Below are 20,240 nucleotides of genomic sequence, written 5' to 3'. Positions count from 1 at the left end.
CGGCCAAGAGCAATGAGTGTTTCTATATCCAAGGGTAACTCAAGACCCAAACCATTCCCAAAATAAGAACACTGGGTATTTATTTTTTTTTTCATAATTTTTTTGTTTGATATATTTTAAATACTTATGCTTAAAATATTATTCACATATTCCATTCTGTGGAGGGGGGGAGGGGTGTATTTCGTTTAAAACAAACTGCAATATTATTTTATTTCACAAATACAAATATTGTTTTTTTTTTAATTGTTTGCTTTTTTATGGAGATTTAAACCGATTTTTGGATACATTTCTTCGCACTCTCTCTCTCTCTCGCTCTTTCTCTCAATCTCTCACATTCTCGGTCGCATTTTTCCACTTATTTTTTTTGCCAAAAATTTTCATTTTTAAAAACTTTTTTTTTTCGCAGTTTGATTTTTGACTGTCTTTTTGAAAATATATTCATGTGTGCATATGTATATTTATATATATATATATATTTGTTATAGATATTATTTATATGGTATGCCTCAGCTGGAGTTACGTTCAAATTTCTTTTACTTTTTCGATTTTTCCCTTTAACTGGGTTGTTACGTTACGTTACGTTACGTTCAACTCTTACGTCTGTTTACAATTACGGTTTACATATTTACGTGTACTTTTTACGCTTAATTGTCGCAATTTCATTGTTTCAGTTGTCGCTGCGCCGGTCGTTTCGATAGGGACTCATCAATCTCCCAACTACCATCTGATGATGATCATATATCCCCCCTATATCCTACCATGCTGAAGTAGTTATTTTTTACATAAAATATTTCACTTTTAGATACACAATACAATTGTTTTTTGTTTTTGTTCTGGCTAAAATTTTCGGACAATGTTACACCTACTACACACAGACATCAAAATCGTTTCATCTACATATCTGTATATATCCATACACTATATATATATGTATAGTACTATAGTCAATTATTGAAGTGTGATATTTCTGTTAATCTTTTGTGGGTTTTCTTTTGTTAGAACCCTTTTCCTTCATAATTTCTCATGCCATTCTTCCGCCTGCCCGTTCGTCCTGCTGTACTTTGCATAAATTTTAAAAGAATATAATATTTCTTGTATGTAGATTTTTCGCAACTCTTCCTAAACGGATTTTCCATCCCATCCAAAATTATGAACCTCTTCTATAAAGTTCTCGTCTTCCTTCTTCTTCGTTTTTTTGTATTTTGTTTTTTTTTTTTTTCATTTATACACATAAAATTTTTGTTGATTTAATTCTGATATAAATACTTGAGATATAATTTGGTGAGTATTTTTTTACAGACGCGGTAGTCAAAAGAAAAAAACTAAAAAAAACTGAAACGAAAGCTTACCATTTTTAAACAGTGGAAAACCATTAAAATGTAAAAACTGAAAATGGAAAAACCTTCCCAACTGAAAAAAAGAAATAATTGAAATGAAAAAAACTGAAGATGTTTGTTGAAATTTTTTAAACAAATTTTTTTTATTGATTTGACAATACAAATTTCTGCGCCAGTGTTGGATTTTTTTTGTGGTTTGTTTGTTTTTTTTGTTGTTTTTTTTTTGTGGTTTTTGTTTTTCTGTTTTGTTGTTGTTGGTTTGTCTAAGCATAAAAATAGTAATTAATTAATTAATTAATCGTAATCATTTAATAATCATAATCGTAATAGTACAGCGTAATTATAAGACAATTAATGTAATAGTTTTTTGCTACCGCAAGTGTTTCATTTTCTTTTCTTGTTTTTTTTTGTTTTGTTTTAATATAAATTTATATTTTACTTTTTTAAATAATATATCATAATTTCTGTTTTGTTTGTATCATTTTTTTGTTTGTTGTTTGTTTTGTATTTTTTGCCTGGTTTTTCCAATCGAACATTGAATCGTTGAAGCATTTATATTTATGTGTACCTAGATGTACGCTTTAAATATGGTTTTTGTTTTGTTTTGCTTTGTTTAATTTAGCATTTAACTATGTACACAACAGATATACTTAACGTTGGGTTTCCGCTCTCCTTCTTTGCTTCCATCATTTTTTTAAGCATTTTTGCGTTTGATTTTTCTTCCATTTAATTGTATTTTTTGTGTTAGTTTTTTCGTTTAAAATTAGAAAACAATATTTTTCACCCCATTTCAAAGAATTAGGGGATGGGGTGTTTTTTTTTTTTTGTGCCAAGGGAAAGTACAAAAACGAAAGCTACAGATACAGATAGAGAGGGTGGGCGCGGGAGGGAGAAAAAACTATAACAAGTTTCGTATAAAATTAGTCAAAATTCATAAAAAATGAATCGTAATTTGTGGCCAAAACTGCCTTTCGGAGATCGCACAATAAAATTTCACACATATTTGTTTTTTGTTTAGGTTTTTTGTTTTGTTTAATATTTAATAATCATAATATAATAATAATAATAATAATTTGCAGTTTTTTCAAAAAACATCCAAAAAGCAAAAGTAGTTTTTGCATCTAAAAACTAAACCGTAAGCATAAATTAAATATAAAATAATTAATATATATACAACAATAGTGCTTAAAACGTATAAAAACAATCGGGGCTTTCTGATTGGGTGGGGTTGGGTTGTGGGGGGAAGGGATGGTCTCTTCGCTCTACTTTAAAGTTTAACTGCTAAAATATATATGCATATTCCTCTCTCCCTCTCTCTCTCTCTCTGGTTTCCTCGTGGTGTGGTAATACCTTCAAGCGTGGGTTTAAATTAATAACTTTTAGTTTTTTTTCTGTTGTTCTCTTCCATTAAATATAGTATTTCCTCTTAATCCATCAACTGGTTGGTTGCATTCCCTCTCCCGATCTTTTTGTACAAGAATCTCTCACGAAACTCTCTAAAATAACTTAATCCCCTCTCCTCTCCGCACTCTCCGCACTCTCCGCACTCTCCACACTCTCCACACTCTCCACACTCTCTCTCTATCTATCTCTCACATCATCCCCCTAAGGACCAGTGTCAGTCTCTGTCTCACCTTCTTTACCGCCAGCCTACAGCCAGCCAGGCGCAGCTTACGCCTCTAGCATGACCTTGTGCACGGCCGCAACAGCCGGCGGGCTGTTGCTCGGTGCCGGACTGGCCGACTTCGAGGGCGGACCACCCCCGCTTGATGCAGTCACCGTCACATCGGCGGAGAGAGTGGGGTAGCGCTGCACAGCATTGGCGGCGGCCACTAGGGCGTGCAGCTTGCTGGGCGGCGGCGTTGGCGACTTCTTGGACAGGTTGAGGGGCTGTGCCGAGTCGGCAATGTCCACCTGCAGCTCCAGCAGGGGGCTGGAGGAGGCAGTGGCTGCGACTGCACCGTTGCCGGCTGTGCCTGCCACCGAGGAGCTGCTGGTGGAGTGCGGCGACTGGAAATACTGGCAGCTGCCGACAGAGCTGGAGCTGCAGTTGCTGTTGCTGTTGCTGGATGATGAGCTGGACGACGACGAGGAGCTGGAGCTGGAGGAGCTGCTGCTGCTGCTGCTCCCGTTGCTGTGCGGCGACACCGACTGCTGCCTCTGCTGGCAGGTGGTCGTGATCACCGAACTGCTGCCCCAACGCTGCGGTGCCGGCGGCGGCGGACTGCTGGTCGAGGGCGAGGCGCAGTGGCTGCTGGGGCTGCGTCCGCCAATGCTCGCCGTGGAGGAGGTGGTGCTGCTGGCCAGCGCGGTGGTGCCCGGCTCACGCTTCAGATAGTTCTGGATAATGTCGCTCCGCTTGATCTGCTCGGGCGTCATTCGTGGCTCCGCCATCAGCGACTTGGCCAGCACCGAGTGGGAGCTGGCCATCGATACCTTGGGGCCCTGCACCTGGGGGCTGCTGCTGGGGCTGCCGCGTGTCAGGTGCATATGCAGCTGGCTCTGGGCCGGCACTCCAGACACTCCCGTCATGCCTGCCGATTGGGGCGGCGGCGTGGCCACACTGGCTGGTATGGGGCTCTGGCGCGGACTGAGGGCGCCCAGGCTGTGGGTGGAACTGCTGGCGTCCGCCTCCGCGGACTCGAATTCACGGTGGCGCAGGGCCCGGAACTTCTTGTGCGGCTTGTAGGCCTCGTCCATCAGCGAATTGGTGTCGTACAGCGGCGGTGCCTGCAGCACGCGCTTCAGCACGGGCATATCCTCGACAATCTGACGCTTCAGATGCATATTGGCGCTGCTCGAGGGCTGGGGCGAACGGACCGGAGAGACGGCCACCACGCTCAGCTGCGGATTGACGGCGGCCACCGCCTGGGCGGCGGACACCTGCGCGTCGCTGCAATCGAGGGCATCGTCCACACTGGAACGGGGACTGGAGCAGGAGCTGCTGCCGCCCGAGGAGACGGCCTTGCATTCGTTCTTCTCGTTGCCCGACTCGATGCCCGAGTCCGTGGGCGAGTCCAGCTTCCGGTAGCGACTCCCTGCCCCCGCCGTCAGGTGGTGGTGCAGCTGCGGATGCTGCTGGTGCTGATGTTGATGCTGCTGCGTGGGATGTTGCTGCTGCTGCTGCTGGGCGTGCGCCTGCTGTTGCTGATGGTGGGGATGGGGCTGCTGCTGCTGCTGTTGCTGCTGCTGCTGTTGGAGGTGGTGCCGCACAATGGGCGTGATTGTCAGGCCGTTCTGTGTGAGATGCGCATGCGAGCCAACAATGTCCATGTCGGCGGCACCGGAATCACCACTGGAGCCAGAATTGGCGCGATTGCGCAGTGGACAGCCGCCCGAGAGGGTGGCCGCCAAAAGTGGAGCCGAACTGGCCAATGCCGATGGTTGTGGCGGTGAGGCGGCGGAGGCCTGACCGACCTGCTGCTGCTGCTGCTGTTGCATGGATGAGCTGCTGCTGGGTGAACCATAATCGAGATCCGCCGACTCTGTGCTGGACACAGAGCCCAGGGGGCTCTTGGCCGCCTCCACGTCCATGGCATCGGCCCAGCTGGCGGCTGGGGATTTGCCAGACGACGCATCCTGTCCCTCCTCCATGCTCCACATCTGCTGGCGGAGCAGCTCCTTGTGCTCGGTGCGGAAGACGACCAGCTTCTCGGTGTGCAGGGTGCTGAGGGTCCTCAGATCGGGCATCGTCTCCAGCAGCTTGGTGAGAAAGTCGGGCTGATCGGGCCGATTCTGGGCCACAATGTACTGCAGGCAGCCCTTGAGACGGCTGTACATCTTCTCGATGAGCTCCAGATTGCGCAGACCGGGGCGATCGGGCGTGATCAGGACGATGGCGCAGAAGAGGCCGATCTCGGCGTCGGTGAGGTTCATCGAGTTCATGCGCTCAGCAAAATTAAATGTGGAGTCCACCAGGAAGCGGGCATTGGCCCCATTCTGGATGGCATCGCGACGCATCACCTGCCCATTCAGGCAGATGATCGAGTTGATCGACGAGTCGAACATGCAGATCAGACGCACGAACAGGGCATCGAAGAGGCCCGCCTTGAGGAGCGTGAATTTGTCGTCCTGTGTGAGCAGCTGGAAGCCGGGTATCATGCCCGCAAAATCGATCACGCCGCGAATAACGTGGGCGAAGCGTTGCGAGAACTCCTGTTCGGATTGCAGTTCGGGGGCGGGATTGAGGGGGCAGGCCTGCAAAGGGAACAAGAGAAATGATAAACCATTAGTAACTGTTGCATCTCACTCCCACAACACACACACACACACACATTCGATTCGCTCTCTCTCTTTCTCTCTCTCTCTCTCTCTGTGTCTCACGTCATTGCTCGTTTGGGCACACGAAGGTCAGCGAACTGCTGTGCCCGCTTGCTCCCTTACATTGTATCGCTTAAATCAATAATCAACAACTATTTTCGACTTCCGCAACGCCCACTCTCTCTCTCTCTCTCTCTCTCTGGGAATGTGTTCTCTCTCTCTCTCTCGTTTATGTCGCATTTCCTTATACGCTGGAAGCTTTTACTAAAAACCAAAGGAGAGAGAGAGAGCGCGCGCCCTACCTACCTAACGACGTCAGCTTTCGTTTGTTCTATTAGTTTTTGTTGTTTATAGTTTCTAGGGGCGGTTTTTGCTCTCTCTCTCTGAGCGAGAGCTTTCATATGCCGCCTGTGTCTGTGTGTGGCCTGACATTACCCGCCAAGGTCGACGAACTAGAGTTCAAGGTTCCGGGTTTGCCGTTGTGTTGTGTTGGCGCGTGTTCGCACGCAAGGAAAGGAGAAGCAGGCGCTGGCAGGCGGAGGGGGGCGGCCACCACTGTTGTTCATGTTATTCCGCCATTTGGTTTTCCGGGTTTTCAGTTACATGAACATGCGCCGCCGACCGCCCAGTGAACGTGCCCCGATATCACACACACATATACAACCCGCACACCCTTCCCCCCATCCCCCTCTATCTATTGTTCTTCTCATCGACTTAATTTTTAATTTATGTTTGATTTTCATACATGCACAAACGTGTCTTTGTGCTCGGTTCTGTTTCAATAAGCAGCAGCAACACAGCAACACCACCAACACACACACACACACACACGTTGTGCCGTGTGATTGCCACCTCCTCATCCCATCGAAAGAAATAAAAATCTGTCTGCAGATTAACCTTGAAAGTGTTTTTGCACCTCTCTCTCTCTCTCTCTCCCCTCTCTCTGTCTCTCTTGCTTTTAAAAACAAGAAATGCCGACACACCGGCAACCGGCAACGAAGCGCGCAAGAACCAGACGGCGACGACGATGATATTCTTTCGTGTGTGTGTGGTGGTGCTTTCTTTGTGTTTTCGGTTCTTTTTGCCGGTTCGGTCGGCGCTTTGACGTCGTAGTTTGGTATGCGCCAGCGTCAGCATCAGCTGCGTAGGACTCGTATCATGGATACCCTTTCCTGGCATACTAAAATCAAAGTCGTTTAATTTTCATATTTCTAGTGGCCGCCCTTGTTTCCCCAGGGTATCTAAACCTTCGTGTCTAGCCTATGGCCTTTCGCTTGTTTTGATTTTTCTAGAAATATTTTTGCATGTGCGCAAAAGCGGAAATAGTTCTTGGGTTTTTGCTCAAAAATACTAATGACTGGGGGGGCTATTTATGAGTACATCTCGCTCCCCCCACCGTAAGACGTTTCCCGTCCCACATATCTCTGCCGGCATATCACAAGACCTTCAATTTGTTTGCCAAAAATAATTCCCCAGAATTCTCTTAGCAGTCACAGTGGGGGGGGAGGGGGAATGAATTGAGGTATGGATTGAATAATCTATCTCCTAGGGCTAATCAGCTTTTGCTTTCGAGTAGAATTTTCTATTTCTAGGGGGCAGGGGACTACACACAGACACAAAGAGATGAGATGTGATGATCATCGCTCGATCCGAAACCCTCTCACCTTGCACGCTGTCTGCTAGTTCGTTTTCCGTTTTCCGCCTTCCGTCATAACGCAATTGCTTTTTACATACGTCGCATATTACGTGTCGTATCACCGCCCCACCACACCACACCCCCCATGAACCACCTGACATTCTCTCTTGCCATCTCTCGCGCTATCTATCTGTACCGCTCTCTCAGTCGTCTGTCGTCTGGCATATTTTGCTTCCTCATATATTCCCTCACATTTTATGCATATTTGAGTGCATTTTTTTAGTGTTATTATTGTTTGCTCATTTGTAGGGGTACTGCTCTGCTCGTTGGGGTTGTAAGGGGAGGGGGAGCAGGGCGAGCGCCAGCGTGCGCTCGTTTCATTCTGACCAAGGTTAAAAAATAGCTTTGTCCGAAGGTCGTATGTATTTGTGTGTGTGTGCACCGTTCTATGAATGTTCTGATATTTCTACGACTGCAGACGGACGGCAGACTTGGGCTACATTAATCGTTCCACATATCAGTGCCTTACTCCAGCTGCGCCTTTGTTGTATTTTTGATCCTCCAATATTATCATCAATATCTTATTCTAACTGTCGCTCTATAGACCTGCCGCCTGTAACATTATTTGTTTATTTGTTTTATCTTGAACCGAAATTCGAATTATTTTTGCCTTGCACTTGACTCTGCCTTGACATTGACTCTACCTCTACGCCTCTCCCTCTCTGTCGATGGCGCTGTCTCTGTCTTGTTCTAACTCTTTTGTTCTCTGTCCTCTCTCTCTCTCTCTGTCTCTCTCTCTGGCTATCTGCTTCTTGTTGCTGTGCTGGCGCTTTTAAATATTTTAATAATAATTTATTTAAATGACCAACGCATGTGCCTGTCTGTCTTTCTGTCTGTCCCCTACCCACACCCCATCACCGATCACCGATCACCGCTCACCGACTGTCTGTTCTTTTTGGCTCTGCTTCTTCTAACACTCTGTCTCGCTTCCACTCGCACTCTCTATGTGTGTGTGCTTTCATTAATAATGACGCTGCGCTTGACCTTGAGCTTTAGAACTGTATTTGTATAATTTGTGTATTTTTGCTATTGTTGTTGTTGTTTGCTTTGACATTTTTGTTGTTGCGACACGTTTTTCTTTATCGCTTTTTTTTTTTTGCCATTCCAACGATCGGGGGGAATTTTTTGCCATGAGTACATACATACATATATACCGCATATACCCTATACAAATGGGATTAGATCTATGTATGTACTGGCGAGCTGGTACCCAGCGGGTAGGTGGGTAACCCTCATATGGCTGCGACTTCCTCTTCCCTGTACACCAACACCAGCTAGTGACCTCCCTCCGCTGCTGCTGCTGCTGCCTGCTGCCTGCTGCCTGCTGCTGCTGTTCCAATCTAGTAATCTAGCAGATCTAGAGCCATATCTGGTTACCACCCCCGCCACGCCCCACCTCCATTGGCTCGATCTATTTGCTCTGACCCCCTCGGCGCACGTAAACTGTGACGTCACGTCGCTACATAAACACCAAAAACCAAAACAAAAGTTGAATTTTACAAGCAGCGCCAGCCATTTATCATTCAGACTGTCTTGGGAGTGGGGAGGGGGGCTGGGCTGTCAGACTGTCCATCAGAGTTTACTTTGGAACGTCATAAATTTGACATTGACAGGTTTTTCTTCACATAGAACTTGACCCCAAACCGTTGCCGCTGTCGCTGTCGCTGCCACTGCCACTGCCGCACTTTCAATGTCTGTCCGAATGGCCATTTGGAGGTCTTGCAAGAACTGAGCGCGCGCGCGCACGAGTGGAGCGGTACGCTACGTGCGAGCCATGCCACCGATTTCCTGGTTTAGAATCATGCAAACAGGTTCACCTTGGCGCATGACTAACCCAAACCAAATGCCGCGACTGTTTCTGTATTACTGGCAGATCTCTGAGATCTCTCTCGCACTCACTCGCTGTGGATGTCGCTGTGGGCCCCCGGAAATGTGACTTGTCTCAGAGCTAGGATACTGCCTACGATGCCGCTGCAACCTTTTCCGAGCTACATATTACGATATATGCCAGATCTATGACTTATTCTTATGTGTAATTTGTGATCTTTAGTTTCTGGGACTTACCAGCAATGTTGGCATCGAATAGGAGGGGCAATCGCGAGCCCGTTGCCGCATGGCCGAAACCTTCTCCTTGGTAAATTCGCACGTCTCAAGATGGGCGCGCAGGACGGCGGCCAACAAACGGGGCTGATCGTCCAGCTCTGTGGCCAAAGCACGCTGCTGGCCCCGGTTCTGTGTGCTCTGCTGCATGGCGGCAAGGATGCGCGCCTTCTCTCGCTTCGGCACGCGACCAAAGCGCACAGCTGCAAATGCACAAAGAGAGAGAGAGAGAAGATGTAGGTTAGTTTCAGGTAATCGTTGCTTAAAACTTAAACTTTAAGGTAAACGTAAAGGTAAAGGGGCCCGTCCCCTGCCCCCCTCCCAATTGCCTTCCATCAATTACACGCTTCATTGCTGTGGATGGCAGGTGCAAGGGACAGCTGTTGCTGTTGTCCTGCTTGTCACGCAGGAAGTGCCTGTACCGTCCCTGTACCGCTGCTGCCTCACAGTCTCTCCTGTAATTTAGTGCCCTTGAAAGTGGGTCATTGCCTCAGCTGCTGTTGCTACTCTGCTGCTCTGCTGCTCCACTCCACTCAACTCTTCTCTTTGGTTTTTTTTTTGGCTTGTTACACTTTCTCTTTTCTTTTTAGATTTTTAACCAAAAACACACACAACAGCATTTGTATGTGGGTGAACTTTCACATTTCACCAAAAACCAAAAAGAGAGAGGGCGACATGAAAGCGAGACAGGGACAGAGACAGAGATAGGACACATTTGCGACACGTTTGCGGTCACGTTTTTCGCACCAACCAACAAAAAGAAGACAGCAACAACAAAAAGAGGGCACCACAAGCAGAAGAAGAGCACTGCCAGCATCCACAGAAAATATAATAAAGCTAACAATCGAGTTTAGGGAGTGGAAGAGCATTGCCAGCCTTAAAAGTGAGTGCTCCAAAAGCTTCGATAGTTTCTAGAGTCTAAGGATTTTCCTCTCAGTTGATCTTTGGTGTGGGCTTCCCATTGGCGTGCTTCCTTTTTGCTGGCCAACTTTTCAATGTCAAAAGAAATTTCTACAAAATTTCACTCAGCCACACAAATAAAAGAAGAAAAAAAAACAACAAAACTGGCGCAACACAGAAAAAGTGAAACAAGACGAGAGACGGCTGGACCGCTCTTTTGCCGATTTTTTACTACACTTTTCCCAGCTAGCTGCTGCTGCTGCTGCTACACTGCGAGAAATTGACCCACTTGACTGGCAGGGCGAAATCCAGGTCAAATGAAATGGAAAATGAAATGCTGCCTGCCTGCCTGCCTGCCTGCTTGCCAGTCAGTCGGCAGTCGGTCGCTGCGGCTGCGCGTAGAAATTAGAGCAAGCTGCGCCGCCGCCGCCGCCACTGCGTCCCAACTTTCCAAGAAAGTTGGTCAAACATGCGGCGCTGTCACTGACGCTGCCGCTGCTGCTGCTACTGCTGCTGCCACTCTTTTAGAAAATAGCAAGCGACGCAGCAGCGCAGCAGCGTTGCCAGCCTTCACTTCACCGAAGCTGCGTTTCAAGTTTAAAGCTCTTCCGCGGCAAGCATAGCAGCAGCCGCCCCGCGCCGCGCCGCACCGCACAAATTATTGTCTGTTTAAAAACGAGGTCAACACTCAATGGCGCTCGAAAAAAAAAAAGGTAAACAGCGCGAGAAACAAAAAAAAAAAAGAAGCGAATCAAAGTCAAAGCCGAGTCGGAGGAGAGCATCTATGGGGAGTTAATGTTTTTGGTTTTTATTTTTATGTTTGGAAACCGAAAGCGTTGAGGTGTATGGGGCAGGGAAACTGTGTCAGTTGGAGCATTAGGGAAATTTCTTTCACTTTCTAACTCTATGGAGATCGGGAGATCGGCAGATCAGAGATCTATGTGTGGAAACTTACGCGCATTGTGATAGTTGACATTGCCTTTGAGTATCCCCTTCAGTATTGGCAGTTCTTCGCCCATTTTTTAGCGGTATTTTTTGTGTATCTGAATATTTATGGGTATTTATTTTGTGTGTTGTATTCCCAAAAATGTTTTCTGGTTTACACTTTTCTCCCTATGAGATTCTGCTGGGCACTCATTCGAGTATTCATGAATAATTCTGGGCTTGGTTTTGGATTTTCCTTTTTGGCACTCGGAAGGGGAAAAACTGCAGCTTGATATATATATATCTTTTTTTTTGGTTTAACTTTACACTATGTTTATTTTGGATTATGTTTTCTTAGATATTTGCCACTAATTTCAAATATTTTGTATTTTTTTCTTTGCTTTTAGTTTCGTTTTTTTTTTCAAGGAACTTTCTTTGCTTTTTTTTTTAGCTTGTAAGAACTTTTTGCAATTTTCACAATTAATTATAATTTTTGGAATTTGTATTAAATATTTTCAAATATTTAATAATTTAATATTTATTTGTTGTTGTTTCATTTAGCGCGTAATCCAGACAAAACGGGTGTGGGTAGTGTGGGTTTTTGGTGTGTGTATGGGTTGAGACTTGGTCGACTTTTCGTCATCTATTTATGTTATTAATTTATTTAATATTTATTTCTTTTTGGTTTGGTTTGGTCAACACTCGCGTTCTTCACGGGGCGGCTCGGGCGGGCTCAATGCTCAAATATCTGAATCTGTATCTGAATGTGAGTGCTCCTCCGCTGACATGACAAAACTCGACAAAATCTCGAACGCGAATAACTGTAAACGCCGCAGCACGTCACCGAATATACCAAAGCAAAGCAAAGGCAGGCAGGCGGCAGCAAAGGCAAACCAACTCTGAGCGCGGAGCAGCACAAAACAGAGAGCCAGCCAGTTAGGGACAGAGAATGACAGAGAGAGAGAGAGAGCGCTCTTAAGAGCGGGAGAGTAAAGCTTGGAATTGCATGTTCTCTTGCTCAGTTCTCTGAGCGAGTGTGATAAGGTTTTATATGCGAGAGGCTAGCAAGTCATTCGATTTTACAATTTTTAATTTATTTATATTTATATTTAATTTAATTGCATTCATTTATATTATTTTAGTTTATAACATTTTTTTTCTCGTTTTAAACCGTTTCTATTCACGTGTGTTCAAGTTCAATCCAGCTATGATAAGCTTTGCCTGATAAGCTTGCCGTCTCCCTTTCTGGTTGCAACAACCAGCTGCCTACCCACAAAAGTTCAATGTTCGCGCGCCACCAAAGACAACAAACTGAACCTGAACTCGGCAGAGCGACAGAGAGAGAGAGAGCGCTCGCTTAAGAGAGAACGGAAAGCATTCATTCTCTTCAGCTAGAAAGCTCTCTTAAGCTCTCGCAAAGCTTTTCAACACACCTCAAAGAGCGTTGGTGTGTTGAGTTTTACATTTAAGAGCGCCAAAAGCTTTATGGAAGAGCTTTTTTCATACTTGGTTTTTGTTTTCTTTTTGTTATTAATTTTGTTGTTGTTGCTGGTAGGATTTGAACAGTGCGTATGCGTGTTTTTTGTAGTTGCATCCACTCATACTCATACTTAATATTGACAGGTGGAAAAACTGGGCTGGTCTACGGGTCTGGAGGCTGAGGCCAGTAAGGAGAGTATGTATTTAAATGAATCTTAATGATTTCACGCTTGAGTGTATAATTTATGACGCTGCTGGCCCCGTCTGGCGGCAGTCGAGGGTTGACAGTCGACGCCTCCCACAGCCCTCCTGCGTCAACCTGCTACTACGAGTCACGCTGTGCATCTGCTTCTGCCCTAGAGTCCATTTAGTCCAAGGATTCGGTTAACTTATGACTAACTGATTGTCAGCTCTTCGCCAGACCCCTCCACCACTAACTCATAAGTGCTCTCACTCCACTCCATTCCACTCCGATTCGTTTGTTTATTCAAACTTTTCGAGTTTGTCATGGCTTGGAAACGAATCGAAACGAATGGTAGTGGTGGTGGTGGCATGGGGAAGTTCCCCTGGTCAATGAACTTAGCCGCTGGAATGGGGCCAACACAAACGAGCAACAAAAAAAATACACACAAACAACAAAAATTTAATAATCATTTCAGCGATGAGCCATTGAGGTCTTTCCGTGTGTCTGTTTGTCTGTTTGTCTGTTTGGCTGTTTGGCTGTTCGTCTGTTGCTTTGGACGAAAGTAAAAGTGAAAGTTGTTTTGCTTATTTCGGGTAGAAATTTTCGTGCGTGTGTTGTGGAAATGCAAACGCGGACGGAGACGCAGACGGCGGGGCCACAACGATTCGGCAACTTGACCAACTGTTGGTTGCTGGTTGGGAGGTGGAGGCAGTAGGCCTATAAACTCGAGTTGCATAAGACCCCCCATAAGATTGGGGCTAAAGACCAAACAGACAGACACAAAAGACCCAACTGGAAGCAACACGAAAATGTTTTCGATTTGATAACACAGTTTTTGGGGGAGGTCTCAATTAGTTGCAACTTTGGGCACTGATGGGCTGCTGCTAATTTGTGTTCGAACTAAACAGAAAATAAATCAAAGTTAAATAATGAATATCAACTGATTTTATGCAGCCCAATACCAAGACTTATGCAAGTCTCTCTGCCCAAAGGAAAAAGATGAAACCGAAACCAGTTCAAAGTAGCCATGCCCCCACATCTCTACTCATTTTGTGTCTCTCACAATAATTGACATTCACAATAAAGACCCGCACAATGCCAGCAATTAAAAGCCAATTAACAAGTTTCACTTTCTCTGGGCAGTGCTACACCCCTGCTCTGCCCTCTCCCCTCACGCTATTTCGCCCTGAATCAAGTTGCTTTCTCAATGCGCTGGGGCATATGATTTCTGGTTGTTATTTATTATTGGGGGGGCATTTGTTTTGGCAGAGACTTCCTGAATTACGGAGAAATGGTCGCTAATTGTAGCACTAAGCTTAAGTAAATAAAAGCCAAAACTTGTTGGAGAGAGAGAGAGAGAGAGAAGAGTACGAGTCGCACAGGGAGAGTTCAATGCACTCGCCGATGAGGCAAAGCCAGAGTTGCAATCAGGAAGCGAGACACAGAGCGGCGGAGAGAGAGATAGGCCTACTTTCGGTTTTGGGGTAGGAAGGTGATTCACAAACACCTTTTTTTGGTAGTGGCGAGAGGGGGGGGGGGGGCCTTTACGTAAAGTCACATAAGCGACAGACAAAATTGTTGTTGCTTCAGTGGCTGTCGCTCGCTGCTTGCGTAAGCGATCGAAGAGTGTGGAAAGAAAGAGAGAAAGAGAGAGAGACACACTCACACACTTACACAAGCGAAACGATACCGAAGAAAGGGGGACAACGTGTAATACTCGTAAAAAATAATAATAATAATAATAAAGCCATCATTTTGTTTGTTTTGAAGTTTCTGGAAATTTCTCAACTACAGAGACAAAGGAAAAACAAATCCCCCCCATCGCCACATTTTCCACATTTACGAGTATGTTTATTTATGTATATATTTTGTTGTTGTTTTTTGGTGAAGCCTTCGTGCAACGATTTTTGTGGGTCATGAAAATGCCTCAATGAAATGTCGCTCTCGTGGGGCGGAGGTCACATCGCACACACAAAAAAACAACAACAACAACAAAATGACATCGCCGCCGCCGCTCGCCGGATCGTTCAGGGAGAGAGGGTCTGCCGTTTGCCCCTGTGCCACATTATTAATTCTACTTGAAAAGGTCGCCGCGCTCGTTTCATGCTCATCAATAAAGTGGAAAACAACAACGACGAAAACGACAAAATGAAATATCAAACAAAAGGCAAAACGCACACAGCGAAAATCGAAAATTCTGCGTTTCAAGGGAATTTTCGTTGCGCCTCATTTGGGCTGTGCAGCAACGTGACGCATGCGAAATCGGAAAAGTGACAGCAGATCAAGCGAAAACTAAGAAAAGTATTTGGTAAAAAAAACAAAGTACAAAATATACCAAATGGTATTTATTGATCTGTGTGCGATCCACCACCCTTGACCCCCACCCATGGGCATTGCATTCCAGAAAGCACAGCACCAACACTCTGACAAGTTCACCAACTAAATATACTAAATAAACATGCTGCCCGAAGAAATGGGGTCACACACTGATCCGATCCGATGCGATCCGCATCTGCTCCAGCTGCGTTTCATATTGCAAAGGCAAAGGCAAAAGCAGAGGCAGAGGCGAGGCAGTGGCAGCGGCAGACGAGGCGCATACGCAACGCAAATAATTCCATTTCGTGGATAATTATTTTCAAATGCAAGACGCTGACTGCGCTGCGCTGCGCTGCCTGCAGCAGCAGCAGCAGTAGCTATAGCCGCAGTCACAGTCGCAGCGAGGCGAATGACCGTGCCTGACCCAAATAGAAGTCGCTGCACTCGGCGACAAATGCATGCGAACCGTTCGTTTGCTCGCTCTCAGACACCACTCGGCTGGGGCTTGCTCTGACGTCGGCATCGTGCAAAAATTGCAGCGAGCCCGAGCAGAGCCGAAACGAGGCCGAGTGCAATGAACAGAGCGAGTGAGAGAGAGGTAGAGATGTAGAGAGCGAGAGCGAGAGAGCAATGCAAATGCAGCTTCGAACAAGTTGCCTCTGTCGCTGTCGCTGATGTTGCAATGCGAAACCTTCGAGAAATTTTACAAAAGTCGTTGAACTCTGCCGCCGCCGCTGCCACCGCCGCTGCTCGGTCGTTTAACTGTGGCCCAAAACGTCGCGACGACGACGTCAGCAGAGCCAGCACATTGCTGCAATGCTCCTGCTCCACGCTACGCTCTCGGCTCGAAACTAGTTTTTGGCGCCGAGGCATTGAAAAAAGCGAAAGTACATTTTTTATTTCTCCCGCTCTGGTCTCGGCCCCCCTCCTCCTCCACCGCCTCCTACATTATGCTGCTGCTGCTGCTGCTGCGCTGCTGCTGGCTGTCGTTGGTTCGTGTTTGGTCGGGCGCCCGATGCCCGTTGCCCGTTCGGTGGCTTTTGGCGCTCGGCATCCATGGCACGAGGTAAATGAACCTTTTGAAGGTTCAACTTGCGTAGTAGGCGACGCCAGCGTCGCAGCAGCAGCAGCAGCAGCAGAGCAGCAGCGTCGTGTAAAACAAGTTTGTTACGTTTGCTACTCTTTTTCTTTTCTTTCTTTGTGTTGCTTTTCTCTGCCTTGCTCTGCATCTCTTTTGGCTTCGTTTTGTGGTGCTGTTTGCTTGCTTAGCTTGGCGCTCATTTTTTCTTTTTGCAATTTCACCGTTAAAATTGGTGGCAGGTGAAGGCAGTCCCACACACACACACACTGACACACACAGACAAAAGCATACGCACGCGTAACTTTATGTAACCAAAAAAAAAAACAAAAAGAAGCGACAGCAGGCGAGGAGAGAGATCGAGAGGTCTCTGTGGACTTGTCGAGCAGCTGCCGTTGCTCAAGTAATTTGTTGATGCAGTCTTCTCCCTCTGTTCCACACTCTATCTTTCTCTCTCTCTCTCTCTCTCTCTCTCTTTCAGTCACTCTTTCTATGTTTTTTGAAATGATTTCACTTAGGCGCAGTGGATTAAAAGTGTGGAGCAAATGATAATTGTATAATAATGAGTGGGAGGGGGGTAGAAATGATCTGGCAGGATTAGTAGGAGGGAGCACACAAAAAGCCAAAGGCTCTCAGGGACCATAAACTGTGTGCCTCAAGGTAGCGTAGCGTAGCTGTCCGAGCCTGCCCTGCCAGTTGCTTAACCTTTAAGTGGATCCCCACAGAAAACCTTCACCAACTGGAACAGCCTCGAGCAGCAACCCACCCACTCACTCATCATCATCGTCGTCCGACATCATCCAGCAACAACATCATCATTAGCATATTGTACTTGAAGCACACCACCCACTCCCACTCCCACTCATGGGCTGGGTGGAGAGGGAGGCTCCTTGAACTGTTGCAAAGTGTTGGACTCCTTGCCCCAGTCTCCCAGCCCCAGCCCCAGCCACAGCCCCTGACCATTACCCCCACCCTGCCCCACTGCCTTGCTATACGAGTCTCCTCCTTGTTCTCGTTTTTATTGTAAATTTTCGTATAGCCTCCAATATTATTTTAGTCAACAGCTTGGCCCCCAAGCATGTGTTTGTGTGACTCTGTGTTGTGTGTGTGTGTAGCACTGGCATTTTAATGTATTTGTAATTGACCTGAATAAAGTTCAAAACACTCTCGCAGCCGCGACTCGGACGAGGCAAGGCGAAATCTACATGCATGTTGCCTCCACTGCTGCTGCTGTTTCAGTCTATGTTTGTTTCTTTGTGTGTGTGTGTGTAGCCTCAAAATAATAATGATTGCGACAACAACAGCAGCAACAGCAGCACTCCCATACACACATATGTATGTATGTGTGTCTATATAGAAATAATGCTGTGCCTTCGATAATTGACAATTGTTTGATTATTTTATGTGCTTGTGGAACACCCAAGCAACTAATTGCTGCTGCCCCCCCCTCCCCACTCCTTGTGCATGTTGCTGTTGCAGCTGCTGCTGCTGCTGCTGTTGTAGGTGTGGCTATCTATGGGCTTACATATTTGTTTAGCTATGATTTGGATCTCAGATACAAGACAATGTCAGTTGTTGTAGGCCGGGCGGAACTTGCAAGAAATACTTAACACAAGGAAATAAATTGATAGATAAGCTACTGTAAAAGTGGACAAAAAGGGCTCATACCATACTAAAAAAATACTTGTTGTATTTTTTTTTATTTCTGTATACATTTTTGTTTTATTTTTAATTAATTAATTTTTTAATTAATTTTTTATGTTTTTTTTAAGCATTAATAAATACTTAAACAAAACACCAAACACATCAGGTTTAAAACAAAACAAAACAAAAGCGGAAAGAATCGCACATAAAAACAACTAATGCTACATATCTACATATTCTGCTTGTCCTGCCTTTTCCATTCAGTTCTTCGAACGAGAATATTCGAATATTCTAATCGTATCCAAGCCCAGTTGCTGCGCCGCCCCAGCCCCCCTTCCTCCCTACCATGATTCTGGTCTCGGGGCCGGGCCGTTGCTCGTGTTGCATATGTATTTACTTTCAATTTGCCTCCAACCTCGCGCTAATTTAAGTTCATTTCAATTAAAAATCAGCATGTGTTGTATGTGTGTGTGTGGTGTGTGCATGTGCATGTGAAAACTAATAAAAATAAAATAAGATTTCGTAAAAAAAAAGTTCAACATTATTTTGCCCACGGCAAAGCGAACTAATAAATTTCCAAGCAAATCCACAAAAATCAAATGCAAAATGAGCAACAACGAAACGAAAAAAAAAATACAAATAAAATACTGATATATTTGTACGCTCCCTGAGTGTGTGTGCATTGTTCGTTGTTTACTATCAGCAGAGCAGACACACACACACACAGATACAGTCTCCACCACCTTCACTGTCCCGGCAGCGCTGCCGCTGGTGACCCAGTTTCGTTGCACGTCAGCGGCGCGGCTCGACACGGCGGTCATTGAACTACTCTGCTCGTCGCCGCGACAGAGTGTGTGGGGCTAGTAAAAGGGACGGGCGTGGGGTGACGCTTTTTCGGGGGGTGTCGCTCCAAATTTCGGTTTCGTTTTCATTTCTTGCGTTGTATTTTCGTGTCTTTGCAATAGCAAAAAAACAGAAAAAATCCAACAAAAAGAGCGACAAAGCACACAAACAAAATGGGCCCCGGCCCCCCTTCTCCAACCCTATTACTATTGGACGAGAAATTATGAAAGCCGAAAAAAGAAAGTGTTTCGAAATGGCCGCCAATTACGTTGCGTTTCGGAACAGAAAGTGAAAGCAGTCAGTCCGCAAGACCGCTTGGGGAAATATAATTTTTAAATGAAATGAAATAAAATATTAATTCGTCGCTGCTATGTTTTTTTTTTCTAGGTCAGCGCTCTGCGCTGGTTTTATAACTGTAAAAAGCGTTCACGGCTTCGTTTCGGTAAATTTGTATTTGAATTTTCCTTGAAAGATAAGGGGGCACAAGCAATGCGAGGCGAGGCGAGGCGAACGACGACGCTGACGCTGACTGCTCAGTTGGCGTCGCTTAAATAGCACACGGTCATTTTTATTATAAACAATTCGAAATTTGTTGCTTTTTCCCCCTCTCGTTTCATTCGATTCGATTCATTTCATTGCCTGTTGCCGAGTTCGAGTTTGCTTGGCGGTCGCATTTTTGTGCGATGGTATTTTTGGCACTAGGCACTCGGGTTTGTCAGTGGTTTGGTTTGGTTTGGTTTGCTGCCTGCCTAGAACTAGTTCAAGGATTTGCTAAAAAACTAATCGCCTTTCGAATGGTGATTTGAGATTTTCATGGTGACAAAGCATCGCCAGCTAATAAACCATCGGCCATAGCAAAACATACAGACAACAAATACCAAAAAAAAAATAATCCATTAAAAATGGAAAATTAATGGGAGCTCAAATTATTTTAGGAAATTAATTAAAATACGAATATTACAATGAGACTGTATGTGGGTGGTTTTTGCAAAGAAATATCCCAAATTTTGAATTACAAAAAAAAAAAATGATTTTTCGTTACCAATTTTACTTTCCCCCAATGGGCCACCACCACATTGCGCGCTCCACATTCAAAATACCAAAATCTAATCCATCAATTACAACACAGTGAGGCAAGGCATGGCAAGGCAAGGCAGCCCCAAAAACCGACAATATATAACTGTTACACAAAGGCCGCGTCTGCGTGCGCTTGCTGCCTACAAAGCAGCCTCAGCGTCAGCCACAACCTCTCTGACCGCGCCCGTCTTTCACGCTCGCACATTTTTACCAATGCTACAAGCTCCAGCTAAAGCTATCTGTATCTCCGACTCCGCACCGCACACGCATCTCGCATCATCATCGCATGAACCACTTTCGTTTTCGAAAGCAGAGTTACGCTGCGCTGCAGCAGAAGTCAATGAACGTCGCGCGAGCGGCATAGAGAGAGAGAGAGCGGGAGAGCGAGCGCGAACGCGAACG

At 45.7% G+C, this 20,240-nt stretch overlaps 1 protein-coding gene across 4 annotated transcripts in view; it reads right to left on the bottom strand.

Moving 5' to 3' along the window:
• Positions 1 to 2,464: 2,464 nt before the first annotated feature.
• LOC111064900 (ecdysone-induced protein 75B, isoforms C/D) overlaps positions 2,465 to 20,240 on the bottom strand; it is a 104,958-nt gene continuing 87,182 nt past the window's right edge. The window contains exons 1-3 of one of the 4 annotated variants that reach the window (XM_022352745.2): positions 11,249 to 11,324; positions 9,358 to 9,596; positions 2,471 to 5,534 (exon numbers count right to left, since the gene is read on the bottom strand). In XM_022352745.2, coding sequence (XP_022208437.2) covers positions 3,009 to 5,534; positions 9,358 to 9,596; positions 11,249 to 11,312 — 2,829 coding nt within the window. In that variant the 5' untranslated portion in view covers positions 11,313 to 11,324 and the 3' untranslated portion in view covers positions 2,471 to 3,008. Of the gene's footprint in view, positions 5,535 to 9,357; positions 9,597 to 11,248; positions 11,325 to 20,240 lie in introns of those variants that run through there. The other 3 variants (XM_022352742.2, XM_022352743.2, XM_022352744.2) reach the window with 3 other exon arrangements.

Source organism: Drosophila obscura, unplaced genomic scaffold (genome assembly GCF_018151105.1).
Source record: "Drosophila obscura isolate BZ-5 IFL unplaced genomic scaffold, ASM1815110v1 contig_208, whole genome shotgun sequence".
Taxonomy (NCBI): domain Eukaryota; kingdom Metazoa; phylum Arthropoda; class Insecta; order Diptera; family Drosophilidae; genus Drosophila; species Drosophila obscura.
The sequence above is the reverse complement of the archived record's forward strand: the minus strand, read 5'-3'. Positions and strand labels throughout refer to the sequence as shown.